The sequence below is a fragment of the Rhipicephalus microplus genome, chromosome X (genome assembly GCF_043290135.1).
Source record: "Rhipicephalus microplus isolate Deutch F79 chromosome X, USDA_Rmic, whole genome shotgun sequence".
NCBI classification, from domain to species: Eukaryota; Metazoa; Arthropoda; class Arachnida; order Ixodida; family Ixodidae; genus Rhipicephalus; species Rhipicephalus microplus.
In genome coordinates, this window is record NC_134710.1 from 257,920,863 (window position 1) to 257,936,559 (window position 15,697).

Genomic DNA, 15,697 nt, shown 5'->3' on the forward strand with positions numbered 1-15,697 from the left:
TGGACGCGCATGTGGCGTCGCGCTTCGAGAACATTCAACAGCTGACAGTGCATGCGCCGTCGTGCTGTATATATACTCAAGGTCGGCGCTCGCTCGCTCAGTTGCCGCTCGTCGGTTGGTTTGTACGGCGCGTCGACGTCCAAGGTCGCGGTGAAATGAATTCCAACGAATCCACAAACACAATGATCGACGTCCCTTCGACCAGCGCCGCCCTTTCGCATACGTGTGTACGTGTTCACTCATTTAACACCCCCTCCTACAACCACGTTAACCAATTTAGCCATCGACCCAAGTAAGTCGCAATTTAACACCCCATTTCACAACCACGTTAACCAATTTAGCCATCGACCCAAGTAAGTCGCACTTTAACACCCCGTTAACCAATTATATGGTCCGCATCCTCCTCAGTGTTCCCCCGAGGGAAGCTGCGGGCAATTTTTTTTAATCCATGTTTTTCAATTAGAGAAGTGGAAATGACGAGAGATGTGGAAATAAAGAGCGAAAAAAGCATTGCGTTGCACAATGACGCATTAGACGACCTTGATTTTGCTTTCGCAGGCGAACCTTGGACAAGACGAAGACTTCGATGCAGCTCAGGCGAAGGCGAAACGCATCGGAGCCAGGAAGGTGGGACTCTTCCTTTACTTCATTTACATAGAACGCAAAACGAATGATAGCATAATATTATGTTTCAATGCTACCGATGCCATGCACTTCTTCACTAGTAATTTCGTGGAAACAATCTAGTCAGCAATACCAGCTGTAAGTCGGGCTTGCATGATTAATGGACAGACAAACAGTCCGTCTGTCTGTCTGTCTGTCTGTCTGTCTGTCTGTCTGTCTGTCTGTCTGTCTGTCCATTAATCATGCAAGCCCGACAGACAGACAGACAGACAGACAGACAGACAGACAGACAGACAGACAGACAGACAGACAGACAGACAGACAGACAGACAGACAGACAGACAGACAGACAGACAGACAGACCTCCTGGTGATAGATGATGGAGGGTGGGATGGAGGAAAAAAGACAAACACAAAATATGCTTTTACATTGAACAGCGGTTTCGGAAGTTGATGTTGTAGTCTCCCATTAAGTGCCGTTGATATAGGTGTGCGCTCACAGGGCTGCCCCCCTCCCGCCTACTTGACTAATCGTGTAAATGGGCGCCAAGTCTGCCTCACAACATTACTCAACTGGATTTGTCCCTTGCCCCGCCGCGGTGGTCTAGTGGCTAAGGTACTCGGCTGCTGACCCGCAGGTCACGGGTTCGAATCCCGGCTGCGGCGGCTGCATTTCCGATGGAGACGGAAATGTTGTAGGCCCGTGTGCTCAGATTTAGGTGCACGTTAAAGAACTCCAGGTGGTCGAAATTTCCGGAGCCTTCCACTACGGCGTCTCTCATAATAATATGGTGGTTTTGGGACGTTAAACCCCACATATCAATAAATCAATCTGTCCCTTCATTGACCACAACCTGAATGCACATCACCCTGTAGATAATTGTATGATGTGCAGCGTTATGGACATACAGCTTCTTGACGATAATGTAGCTGCCGAGGGTCCCCGATGTTGCATTCCGAGGACTGTTCACTTTCCCCTTTTCCAGCAGAAAGTCGGGGACCAGGCAGGTCCTTGTGGGAAGCACGTCATCGCTTCGTTTTAATTTTTATATCCTTTGCGAATTTTGTTTTCTTTCGGACTGAATCAGCACTTGTATCTTAAATCACATTGTTACCGATGTGATTGTATGAGCACCAACCAACGTGACAGCACTCGGACGCGCTTGTCACATTACAGGTATTGGTAGAGGACCTGCGGCGGGAGTTCGTGGAGCAGTTTGTGTTTCCCGCCCTGGCCGCTGGCGCTGTGTACGAGGAGCGCTATCTGCTAGGGACGGCGCTAGCGAGGCCCTGCATTGGCAGGGCGCTGGCCGGGGTCGCCGAGAGGGAAGGCGCTACCTTCGTGTCGCACGGCGCCACGGGCAAGGGCAACGACCAGATACGCTTCGAGCTGGCCTGTAGTGCGCTAATACCCACTGTACAGGTATACACGTATGCCGCACATTTTGCTCACGCCTTTCAATGCGATAGCATGGGAGCCCATGTCGCGAAAACATCCGGCGTCAGCGGTGTGCGCCGCAAGCAAAGAATAAAAAGTCCGTGCGCGCAAGCGTTATATGCTGTAGTTTACCAGCCCATTTATTCGGCGTTTGTGGGGTAGTGACTTGTCTTGCAAAAGGTAAAACAGCGCAAAAAAAGCGAGATGAACAAAGAATCGCAGATGACGAACGAGGACAGCGCTCGTCCTGTGTTATTATTCTTCGTTCGTCTCGTCTATTCCGCGCTGTTCTTACCTTTTACAATGTGTGACCCATTAGCCCGACAAAGCATACTTATTACTTGTGTCTGTGTTTGCGCGCCCTGTCTTTTCAGAATGTCACTGCCCTTGACATTTCTAACAGCAATTAATAACAGATACCGTGGACGCTACAAACTATATGTAGTAGAATAAAGGCATTTACATAAAAATGTAGTAACTGTTACTCACGGGTTAATTTTCCTACATAATTGCTAATGACCATAAAATCCACAATGTAAACATTACGCCATATGCACGCAGCGTCATAAATGAGAAGAGCACAAGTGCTTAACAACTTTACTGATGACACGTACTTTTTAGGCGATTACAGGAGAATTTATGAGCGTGCCTTCAGGGTGACACATTAGCCACCAATGAACCTCTCTGTTTTAATATGGATAAATGAGTAGTGACCTATAGTTAGATTCTGTAAAACTTGATGGGGTGTACTCGGGGACGTAGCATAATACTGTTAATCAACCGTATTAAAAATTATATGCCATAAATATGTTCAATAAAACTGCCACCACAATGCATTTTACAAGATGGCCAAGACAAGGTACTTAACTATGTTTTGTGCTTGATCCTAGAACATCTTATTCACGAGCTCTCGGTTAGAAGTGATATGTCAAGATGATCACTGTTACAACTTCGCACACTATTAACTGCAATTTCACAACAAGTATTTCTCAGCCGGGTAGCAAAAAGTTAATATAGGTCTGATAAAAGTTGGAACCACTGCAGTTATACATATTTGCTTACAGTTACTCTCTGTGTAGTAACGTAGGTAGTAAACAAATAGAAAGCAGTTAGTAGCGGTTGCATATACTAACTGTCAAGTAATGTAGGGAGAAAATGGGCAGCAAAAAGTTATTAATTGTCAAAAAAAGTTACCAACCTATTCGGTTGCAGTTACTAACCTTTTACTAACTTCTTTTAAGAGTGCACTTCGTGAGTCCATATGCAACCTCTCTTTCGTTGTCTGTAGACAATTGCACCGTGGAGGATGCCCGAGTTCTACAGCAAATTTCAAGGACGCCAAGATCTATTTCAATATGCCAAGGTAATGCGATGTGTGCCTGCGTGCTGCATGCCTGCTTGTACGCGCGTTTTCGACTTCTGTTTATAACACACATCACCAGCCTGACTACGCCCACTGCAGGGCAAATGCCTCTTCCGTGTTTCTACAATTAGATCTCTTATGTGCTTGCATGGGGTCAAGTTATCCTCACAAAATTACTGATCTCATCTGCCCATCTAACGTTCTGCCGAATCTTCGCTCACTTGCATTCTCTTGGAATGCAATCTGTTACTCTTAATGGCCAGCGGTTATCTTGCCTTCTTGCTACACGCTCATGCCTAATTCTTTTTTTTGATTTCAACTAAGATGTCCTCGACACATGTTTGTTCTTTGGCCCACTTTGTTCTCTTGTTAATAATACTTCCTATCGTACAGATGCATGTGTTAGTAGTATTTACAGCTGCTGATAGTTTGTTTTTGTGAGTGCTGCTTCATGTACATATACCCATGGCTGAGTCATTTAAACGTGTACGCAAGCTTTACTAATAAAGATGCTGCGACTTATTATGGTTATTATAAGGTAAGTAACTCGTAAATAATGAATGCGCCTCTTGTGAGTACGCTGTTCGATGGAGGTATAAACACGTTATACGTGTCATAATCATCATCTACTATACTTTACACTTCTTTTTGATTTTGCGTAGAACTTCAAGGAGGGAAAAACTAAACAAGAGGGTGGGGTTGTCAGCCCTCACTGAGATGGTGTACATTTATATTGAATGTGACGGTCTTGTGATGACCTAACCTTATCCCAGGAGCATGGAATTGAGGTTCCGGTGACGCCGAAGGCACCCTGGAGCATGGACGCCAACCTCATGCATGTGAGGTGAGAACTGTAGTGGAGGTGCCTACGGGCTCTGTTGGGCTGCATGCGTGCGTGTGCATATACCAGTATTATAAAAGCTACAGTGCTAACACACTTATACAGTGACCAAGAAAACATTCTGCGAAATTGTCTACGGTAAGTATCCATTTCGAAGCAATGTGGGCGTGGATAAGCTTGGCTGAGGATAAACAAAGAGCTCCATGATACGCATCCTTTTCTCCTTTTTTTATTGCCACTGTGCTGCCTGAGCGATCGAGTGCCACATACTTGGTCTAGCCCCCGTATTCACAAACCCTCCTCGGCTCCAATTCCATTCTTCCCTTGACAGAGTTGAGCACTGCGCCGCTGCTCGATTGAAAATGACACTGTGCTTCTAAAGAATCGCCGCAGGTTGATGCTGTTATAGAGTGACTTGTTCTGCCTAGAGAAGGCGCTCCCATCTACTTTTTCAAGTCAAGATGAAGCGTTGAGTGAGGGGACGTTCTAAAAAACGGGCGTGAGTGACGTAGCGATTCCACACCAGTTCATTCCCGCACTTTGTTAGTGGTCTAGCGGCATTCCACTTGTCCTTTACTCACTAGAAACCGGCCGTGAACGGTGGATAGTAAAAGAGATATAAGCAATCTTCGCTTTATACCTGTATTGTAATGATAATAATAAGCAGTTTATAAACAAGATAAATTAGCGTTACATGGTTAAAATGCTGTGTGGACTGTTCAATAGAGGTAGAAGCATACAATTGTACAGTCATTAATTGGCCTCTACTGCCGCATACAGGCTGTTTTTGAGTAATTACAATGTACACGGAGTAAAACAAAAGTAGGAAAACCTCTCAGAACTGTCAGATACATTCCGTAAGGGCGCTAATACATTTTCAGACAATACGTGCCGTTGATACGTTCTGTTTTTATATACAGTACGTTAAACAAGCGTAAATTGGGTACACATATCACTCTAACAACCATAAGTGTCATGCTGCGACTCTTCCAATGTTCCGCTGTTTAAACACGTGAGTATTCCAGAGCACTAAAACCATCGCGGTATTCGTTTAATCTAATTTCCATTCGTACCCTCAAAGAGAGCTTCGAGAATAAAATGGTGTTGAATTCACTAATTTAAGGTGTCAACTTTTGGAATCAATCATAGTACTTGCAAATTACGCTTTATAACCGTTTAATATTCTAAATTCTCATGATTTTCATCGCTTTTTGTTATTACCATTGTATTTATATGTCCATGTAGTTTATTTCCATCACTTTTGATCGGTAAGGTGAGAAATATGTGAGCACACGAGTTTCTTTATGTCGCGTATTGATTTATGCTGTAATTTCTTGCTATTACTTGTAACTGATTGCGCGCTGCCGCTGTTTTCCTTCTTCCAAAGCGCGCCCGTGCGTTTCTTGTTGTGGCCATTTTTTCACACACCGCATGTCCTGTTCATGTACGTGCTGTTTATCTATTTTTTAAACCAGCAAGAGTATACATAAGATGTATACTCTTGCGCCTTAAGTTCCTGCAGTCTGCATTAAAATAAATAACTATATACATATGTACGTTCAACCATGTAAGGAGGTCACCAACAATATCTCTTTTCTTTCGGTCCCAAATTTGTGTAGGGTAAGAAAAAATTTTTACGTTCATTTATAGCTAAGGGGCTCTTGAAAAACGTGCAAAACATTTTGGATATACCCTAGGTAGAGTGGTGTTCACAGTGGAACCATGTCCAGTACACTGGATGCTAGAATTTCTTTGTTGCCCCTACACGTTCTGCTATCTTCCTTAAAAGAGTGTCGTTTGTGGTCCTGTCAGAAAGTTAATTGTCTTAAAAACACACAAAAACGGTTTGTTTTGGTTTGAGAAATAGAAAATAATTGTCATGGTTAACCATTGCACATATTGTCATGAAGGTAATAAAAAAACTCGGCACGAAGTACTTAGCGTCCAAAAGCCAACTTCCTCAGACGTCGCTTCTTCCTCGCGCTCCAGGGTCTTGATAGAATTTCCAGGATGCCCCTTTTTTTGATGGCTGGGCTTCAAGGTTGTCGCCTGACACTCCTAGTTTTCATTTTCCCCTGCATATTTGGCATGATGTGCGCTAATCGCAGCCCGGTGTCAGATGTATACTGGACATAAAAACATTCTCGTATTGCGAGCAAAATACTGATTACTAAATCTGCTTTTTTGCATAATTGTTTCACGAGGACATCGGTCAGATCTCAGGATTTAAATAATTTGAATTACGCGAATAGAGCTCCTAAAAATATTTTGTATTCTTAACCACACCATGCGCACGCTTTTCCACATGGATGAAGCCCATATATTAAGGCACCGCCATAAGAAAGTGGGGCTGAGAGAGAAAAAAATATTCAAAATTATATTGCTCGCCTCTGACAAAAGCAACAAAAATGGTTTCAGATTCGATTGTGGAACAGCTTGCGTTTCTGCACCGCCTTTTTTTGGTATGTCCAGTACACTGGTTGCTGGGTCGGAAAGGCATGTAGTATATATGTTATGAATAAAAGTCTTATCCTGAGAACCTTTCGCTGTTCACAGACATAGGTGCTGGATGACTTTCGGTTTTCTGCGCAGATGTAGCATTGACGGGGAACGAAAACTTTAGCGAGTAGCCCGCTCATTTTTACCACTTTTCTCCCTGTGTCTGACCAAATATTTCAAATAAATGTTCTTCTATTAGAAATTGAACATTACAAGAGCTAGTTCTTAACTTTAAGTGCCTTCCTTTTACCCGAAAGCGGTAAAAGAGGTTTTGTTTACTCTGCACAACATAAAAAAAAACGCTTTCTGCTTCGCTGTCAGACCTATCATTGAAGGGACCGTGCGTTTCTCAGGTGTAGAATACGTGCTGCTGCGATGAAAATCTTTAAACTAACAGAAAAGGCGAATTGCTGCCTTATTCGCAGTTGTGGTATGTTAGACACAATGAAAATCAGATTGAAAAGATTGGCTGCGGTTCCGCATTGTTGTCCGACGCTTTCTTCGCAGTTATGAGTCTGGTATACTCGAGAACCCTGAATCACCTGCACCCGAAGACATATACACTATGACCTGCGATCCAAGGAAGGCCCCCGAGGAACCTGAGGCGCTCGAAATAGAATTCATGAATGGTAAGTTTTATTGGCTGCATCATACCCTAGCGCCATAGCGTAAATTTAAGCTCAAGAAATGTTTATATCATGCAGTCGCATTGCTCCATGGTTTATTTTGAGCAAGTATGTCATTGTGACAGGCAATTTAGTTTAGTTTGAAAACCACCCCTGCTAATGAAGTGCCAAGGCATCATTGCAGTTGAATAATAACACGCTATAAATGTGAGTACTCCTGAAGCTGTATAGATCGGTCAGGAAAGCAGGCTGGCATCAATCTAGATCTATCGAAAGTATATTGATGATGGGGTTCTAAACATGCTTGTTCTTTTTCCCCACCAAGCGGAATGTTCCTAAACCTTCTCTAACGCGTTTTATTTTATGTGATGGTTAAGTAATAAATTTTATGTTGCAATGTTTAGCGCCTTCTACAAGTTGTTTTAAATCTCTCAACCCACGACGCTGTGAGGTGGTGATATACTTAATTAAATGATATGTGGGGTTTAACGTTCCAAAACCACCATATGATTATGAGAAACACCGTAGTGGAGGGCTCCGGAAATTTCGACCACCTGGGGTTCTTTAACGTGCACCGAAATCTGAGCACACGGGCCTACAATTTCCGCCTCCATGGGAAATGCAGCCGCCGCAGCCGGGATTCGACCCCGCAACCTGCGGGTCAGCAGCCGAGTACCTTATCCACTAGACCACTACGGTGGGGCGGTGATATACGACCACTCAAATTAGGTAAAAACCAGCGGAAAACGCGAAGCACAGAGTATGAAGACGATCGGACAGGCTGGCACTTACTACTACTACTGTAAAAATTGTTTGAAAGGCTAATTTTCAAACATAGCACGCACATGTGCTCTAGGCTCCACGAAAGTTCAGTGGTCTGTGCAACCACATCCATCGGCATGCGAAGAGAATGGCCATACGTGGCACAAATCACGCTTCTAAATTTGTGCCTTGAGCTACACATATAATTTATCATATACTTTTATCGTGTGGCAAAACAGCGCCCCCTCTATTTTATCAATGCCAGCCAGATGCGCCCGAACCAGCTGTTCACCACCCTGCACTCTAATTAACCCTTTCCTGCCCCCGTCCGTCACCCTGCCTTCGCCTGTGCTTTGCAGCCATGGGGAAGAAAGCCTTCATGCAGTGCCTCATGACGGGAATAATATGGGTGGTTTCGGTGCTTGTAAACAAACTGGCTCTTGCCGAACGGTCTACCCCGGTAGACTTCCGGTGCGGCACTTACGACAATGCTTTTTCAATGGTTCCAGCGGTGTTTTCGTGGTGTGTTCGAGTTTGCTGCTATATTATTTCTCGCACATTTCTTACGATGTATTTGGAGCAACGTCTAGCGGCTACATGAAGGGGCTCAACGTAGCGCACGGCAGGCACAGGCGCGGCCACTGCTGCAGGTAACGTGGCTCACGTGGCCGACGGGCACCGCGGAAAATATCCGTCGTGGCGTTGCGATAAGCGCGCCCCCCTGCTGCATTTTACCTCTGACAGTGGTCGTGCCTATACAAGCAGAAAATACGTAAAATGCACGACAAGTTTGTCAGCGAATTGGGCCAGTTGGTTCTGCATGTCGACAATGTGAAGGCGCTTTGAAGACGCGGACCGGGAATTTACCACGCACACTGGTGTTTTCCCTGTCCACGTCTTCAAAGCGCCCTAACATCGTCGATGTGCAGGAGAAAAGTGAAGTTCTTCAATTCAGCTTTTCGACTAGAACTGAAAACCTTCCTCCTGTTGAACCCCGAACGCATTTGTATTTACGTCTAAGCACACAACCTCAGGATAAAATGTTTATTGCTGCGCCTGTGTCACACCAGTGACTTTTTAAAGAGATCAGCGGCGATCGGAATCGCCCGCGATCCAAAGTGTTCGTGTGACTGAGAAACTATAAAATTTATTGATGTGATGACGTAAACTGCGGCTGCAGGGTCACGTGCACTATTTGTTTCACTCATGAGAAAGCTATTCACGAACCAAACATTCAAGTTGAACCTACCCAAAGGAGAAGTTCATGTTCACACCCAAAAGATAAATGAGCTTGAATTGGGCGATGTTCATTAGCGGCAGAAAGACATGTGATGAATCATTTGCTCGCACAGATGAGAGCCCACTCGCCGAAGTCGCTTTCAAAAAAAAAAAAAATGAAATGCAATGACAACGAAACGTGGACACCTTGACGTACACTGTGCGGCGATTAATGTTAAGCGTGGCTACTTTGTGCCCCGTGTTGTTTCGAACAGTACGCATAACTTATATAGTTCAAACTATAAAGCAAACAACTTTGCGATGTATTTTCAGTGTCAGCTTTCACGTTTTGCTTCCCATTTCATGCGTCAGTACACTTATCTGCCGTGGGTGTAAGACGACAGTGTTACCGGTAACGCGGGCCTTCGACTATAGTATAACGCCTGAGTATCGTCTCTGTGTCATTAGTCCGCGCTGAGCCTTACATTGCCTTTGATGAAATGAGCAGAACAAACCTATATACACGCTCTTGGTGCGAATCCAGTTTTCTCGCGTGATAGCTGCAATGCAGGCACTCTTTCTATCGTCATCTGTCAGAAAACAGAACATTTTGACTTGAATAAAAAATTAATTCAGGCATGTAGACTACATCCTGGCTTGGAAAAACTGTGCTCGAGTTGCCAGCGCTTCATCTAAATAATTTTATCCGCACAAAACATCGGAACACAAGCAGCCGCGGCCAGCAACAAACGCTAAAACCACGCAAAAACACGCTAAACCGGAAGTTTCCAGAATGGTTTCCTGGTGAACGCACAATGTTGCCAGAGACCGGCAGGCTCTGGTGAAACCACAGAGTTTCCAAAAATTAACTAGAGGGCACTCTGGCGCTGCGATCGTTCAGCGACCATGGGAATTATGGGTAGTACACACATTTGCCTAGTCTTCGTACTTGCGGGCGGGAAATCGTACTTGCGGCTTCGTTTATAGCTGGTTATGGTTTTGTTTTGAAAGAAAGAACGAACCCTTTTGAGCTTAGTAACTTGATTCGAAATGATAAGCCTAAAAAATAAGGTTATGAAGCGCAAACGATGAACATTGGCTAATTTATGTTTTCGTGAAAAAACAGCCCCAAGCCACATGAACACACGTGGAGCCAGAAGCAGGCCAGATGTACAAAAATTAGTCAAACGTGTGTACTACCCATCATTCCCATGCTCGCTGAAGCGCCGTGTGTTGCAGCTCCCATAGACACTAGCACCAGAGTTCCCTCTAGTGTATATGAAGAAACTATATGGGCAAAACCGCCTATAAAGTATTTTTTTTTCAGTTATCTACAGATCCGTGGAGCAGCGTCTTGCATTCTTCATTATCACAATGTTGGCGGTCGCACTGAGTCTGTGAAATATACGGGGTTTCGAGATAGCGTGTCGCCGTTCGTGGCGCTATGCGGGTAACCAATGGAAACGCATCACGGTGACGTCGCTGCATAACGCTGTGAGGTGGCGGGGGCATTGCTTCCAGCCACAAAAAAGGAGCACGAAGAAACAAATCTGACAGGCGTATGATATTGGAGAGAGACACACGTCTATCGCGTTTCCATGGGAAAGCTTTCGGAAGCGCGTGTGATGCAAGGAGCTCTACCTAGGGTTCCTCGATGCGCGCGCCCCCTAACCGGTGTCGTAATGATCGCCTCAGGGAGCACATGGCTTTCCTTCCCACGAATGTCGGTGCTCATCTGAAAAACCATTGCAGGCCAAGCGGGTATACTCCTGCGCTTGTGAGCACTAGAACTTTGGGGTTGGGGAAGGATAAAGACCCAAAGGAAAATTTGGGAGACGTTCTACTTTAAAAAGTGGAGAAACTGCGTCAGCGACCTGTCGTTGCCTCTGTCCAGTTAGGAGGTGAGCTCTCTAGGCAACCTGACAGCTCGTTAAAATTTTACATTTATGCGACGCTTGGCTGTTTCACGCATGCCCAATGTAGTTGCCGGCTGATGTAAGTTAACCTTTCAAGCATGATTTCAATCAGTTGTAATTGTGAGCCTGTCCCGTAGTTTTCTTTCTATGTATTTCACGTATTACGCTGTTGTTTCTTTAACCAATTTGACATGTACCAACTAGCCCACTTAATCGCCTTGATACATGACCACTATTTTGCGGAACCGCTTTCGAATTTCACAAATGCCTTAGGAAAGTAAGCTCGAGGTGACTTGAAAACCATCGATTGTTAGCTAGTTAAACCATAGAATAAAGAATCAAATTAGAGAAAGGAAACTGTAGCCTTGACAACAGTACGCTAGATAAACAGTGGTGGCGCATGAAAATGCCGAGGACAACCAAAAGATGGTGCTGCGTAAACACAAAGCGGAAAACAATTTTGGTTTAGTAAGGAAAAACATGGCCACATTTCTTATTCCGTACTGGGTACGTCATGGCCTACGCGGTTGCCTCGGCTGATTCATTTTTTTATGGCTATCCCCTTTTTAAACAGAAGTGGACGAAAAACGCCGATACCTGTGCAGGGCTATGGGTGTCTCGTTATTTTTCACCCGATTGTTTTAAGCACTTCGATACGCCCAGCAGCACACGAAAGTGCCCTTCGGAACAGAGTACCTATGCGTTCAACGATTACAATGAACTATAAGGCATTCATTGGCAGCTCCGCTGCGGTGGTCTAGTGTCTAAGGTACTCGGCTGCTGACCCGCAGGTCGCGGGATCAAATCCCGCCTGCGGCGGCTGCATTTTAGAGGGAGGCAAAAATGCTGTAGGCCCCGTGTGCTCAGATTTGTGTGCACGTTAAAGAACCCCAGGTGGTCGAAATTTCCGGAGCCCTCCACTACGGCGTCTCTCATAATCATATTGTGGGTTTGAAACGCTAAGCCCCACATATGAATTAATCAATCATTCATTGGTGGCTGGCACCATTAAATATATTTCACGAGTGAGTACGGGGAACAACATATATTCACAGCAAACCAGCAATCACGTTTCAATGCAAAAAAAAAAAATATCGAGTTAAAGCATTATCGCGAATTCGCAAACGGCGCGCCTTCGTATTCAGAGGCAAAACGAACAGAGAAACGTGTTTCGTTAGTGGGAACTATCATTACGAAACAGCCGTAAGAATCAGCATGACGTGCTTCAGTAACAGCTTCGAATTACAGCTCTTGCTTTCACCAAGTACGGCTTCAACAACCCCATCTTTATTGCATTACGACATACTGCGGTCAAGCTGTGAACACAAGCAGGTGGGGTTCTTCGCAAGGAAATCACGTTGGAGGGAAAGTAGAGAGAAGCGCAAGCATTTGACCACGTGCAGGATCAGTGTAAATGAGCGTAGTGCACAAATACACAACACTGACAGCGATAACAAGGTCTGAGAGGGAAATTGCCGACAAAAAATAACAAATATGCACGCATTGGCAAAAATGATCTACCTGTGATCGCCGCGGAACTTGCAGAAATAGACGCCCTCGCCGGTATGACAGTTCCTGTGGCACCATACAGCACCTGCAGTGACTTACCGAAGAGAATAAAAACGTGCTAGAAAGAACACGGAACGCCCAGGACCACGCCAACCATTGGAAGAAAACTAACTCTGCATATGCGCATCGGGCTGTCGGCTGCCCTCGTCAAACAGCGGCAGCGCATGTTTTCCGCTTCGGCACCGTCACAGATAAGAGAACCCGTAGTGGAACTCGCATGGCACTGTGATTGCTAAACAATTGATTGATTGACATGTGGGGTTTAACGTCCCAAAACCACCATATGATTATCAGAGACGCCGTAGAGGAGGGCACCGTAAATTTCGACCACCTGGGGTTCTTTAACGTGCACCCAAATCTGAGCACACGGGCCTACAACATTTCCGCCTCCATCGGAAATGCAGCCGCCACATCTGGGATTTGATCCCGCGACCTGCAGGTCAGCAGCCGAGTACCTTAGCCACTAGACCACCGCGGTGGGGCGTGATTGCAAAACAAATGTAGTGCTCAGAAGTACTACGCACAACGTGGAATTCAAATGTTACCCTTCAATTATATAAAAAAAGCACTTTTTTTGCAAAAACATAGCGGCTCTCTTCACTTTACTTTTTGAGCTTATTATTATGCTCCTATCGGATGTTTTGGCGCCCCCCCCCCCGGGGCAGATTTGAATGGAGCCACTATGGTACTATGTCGATTTTTTTTTCGCCCCCCGCCCCATCGGTGATGGGTAAAACTTGAGACTTTCTGAGACCTGCATGGTTAAACTACCCTAACCCCGCCACCTCTATCCCCCTTTGTCTTATTTCTCATTTAGGTAAACCTGTCAAGGTCAGCAACGTCTCCAACGGGACTCAGAAGACAGACGCCCTCGAGTTGTTCCTGTACTTGAATGAAGTAGGGTATGGAGATTTCGTTTATCATTAAAGTCTTATCTACATTTAAAACTATGAAAGCTCGTAGTCAATGCTGAATGTCAACCTGTGAAATACGGTGCCACGAGTCTGTAGAATGGGTAGATTAACGGGCGTTTGTGCTCACGGGTTCTCAGTTCGTCACTGAACAAATGATTTTTGAAGCTACTGGTAAATAAACGAGGCGATACAGCAGCCTACCTACGAAAGAAGCGCATGGTGCAAGGAAAAAGCTGAAAATAAAATATTGAACTTTGCTCTATATAAACTGGAGCGTATCTTTTTGAGCAAAGAGTTACTCCAAATTAATGCATAATAGAAAGTCATGCTTGAATTATTTTTGTGGAAATAACGAGGAGTATTTATTAAAATAAGCATTTCTTTAGGCGATAAATTTCTGCTGAAAATTTGGTGGTGCATTTTTTCATCCCTACAATAAACACCAAATTTTTTTTTTGAAGTCGGGCGTAGCCACTTGAACTGTTCCTACATACTAGATCACAATAGTTTATGATTGAAACGAAAAGTTGGTGGTGGTGAGTGGGCTACGAATTTGCTCCTAAACTTGCTCTATTCATCTTGATAATGATACTTCCTATAGATTTTGATTTATCCGGTTTAGAGGGATCAGACAGAAACAACAATATCAATATTTAGCGTTTGGCTGAGCACAAGGTCGCGGTTTTGATTTACAACCGTCGAGTATGCATTCCGATCAAAATGCAGAAAAGCAAAAAAAGAAGGCTTCTGTGAATCAATGTGCGCATTGAATAGACAGTTTTAAAGAAATCCGAGGACCTCGAGTGGGTGCTCAAAGCACTATGGGAAAAGTGTGTGGCCAAACAAACAAACTGAGAAGGGGTTTATTGGCGTGTGTTGCGACGGCGGCTTTACGATGAAAACACGATCGGGACAGAGCAACCCTTAGGCAGATGCTGGCGACGATCAGCACGAGGCGAGCGAGAGGAGCCCAGAACCCAGTACCCAAGCGGTGACGATGCATGCTGCTTGCCAACGATGCGTTTGCTTCTTCACAAAACAAACAAACAAACAAAAACGTGCCACCGCTTGGTGACCATTATTAAACCCTAAATACTACACATGTCTGAATGCACCTGTATGTTAGAAGTGTGGCAGCTTGGGCTAGTAGGTATGGCATGACGATAGTTATAGCGCGAGAACAAAACGACGACAGAGTCCTTCGTGTTTTTCTTGTCTCTGTGTCGTCGTTTTGTTCTCGCGTTATAACTATCGGCGCACCTGTATGTATTTCTAGACATGAAGTGCGAAAGAAATAATGGAGTCAGTACATTACCGAGCGGATGTGTATGGCGGATGGAGCAGTTAAGCGGCATGCAAGTTATAACGTGTCGATGCATCAAGTCAAAATGTGCTATTGTGAGCAATGTGAAATGGAACACAGAATTCATAACTATTCAATGGTTACTTGTTCACAAACAATTCATTGTCCTTGATCGGGCTGAAACAGGCTGCAGAGAGTGAACGCACAAGAAAGACGTTTTAGCGTTCACTTACAGAGACGATTATTTGATTTTAATAACAAGTGAAGCGCTGTACAAAGAAGCGAACACATTCTAAACGTGTTTAAAAAAAAGGGGATGGGACCATAGAATTAATATGTAAGAGGGTTTGGTCTGATAATTTGTAATTTCTTGGCATATGCATGATGCTTCTAGTTTCTAAGTTTTACCAAACATGTTTCCAGGTGGTATATTCTGGGCTCAACGCAAGTGGTGTTCAATTTTGTGTCGACGCATTGAAATATTTTGAAACGAAGAATTGATTGATTGATTTGTGGGGTTTAACGTCTCAAAACCACCATATGATTATGAGAGATGCCGTAGTGGAGGGCTCCGGAGATTTCGACCACCTGGGGTTCTCTAACGTGCACCCAAATCTGAGTACAC

The 15,697-nt window shown here is 44.6% G+C and overlaps 1 protein-coding gene across 2 annotated transcripts in view; it reads left to right on the forward strand.

The window, feature by feature from the left end:
- Positions 1-15,697, forward strand: part of Ass (argininosuccinate synthase) — a 56,995-nt gene that overhangs the window by 5,945 nt on the left and 35,353 nt on the right. The window contains exons 2-7 of one of the 2 annotated variants that reach the window (XM_037414118.2): positions 559-627; positions 1,801-2,046; positions 3,350-3,424; positions 4,198-4,268; positions 7,272-7,393; positions 13,673-13,757. In XM_037414118.2, coding sequence (XP_037270015.1) covers positions 559-627; positions 1,801-2,046; positions 3,350-3,424; positions 4,198-4,268; positions 7,272-7,393; positions 13,673-13,757 — 668 coding nt within the window. The remainder of the gene's footprint in view (positions 1-558; positions 628-1,800; positions 2,047-3,349; positions 3,425-4,197; positions 4,269-7,271; positions 7,394-13,672; positions 13,758-15,697) is intronic. The other variant, XM_075878998.1, reaches the window with a different exon arrangement.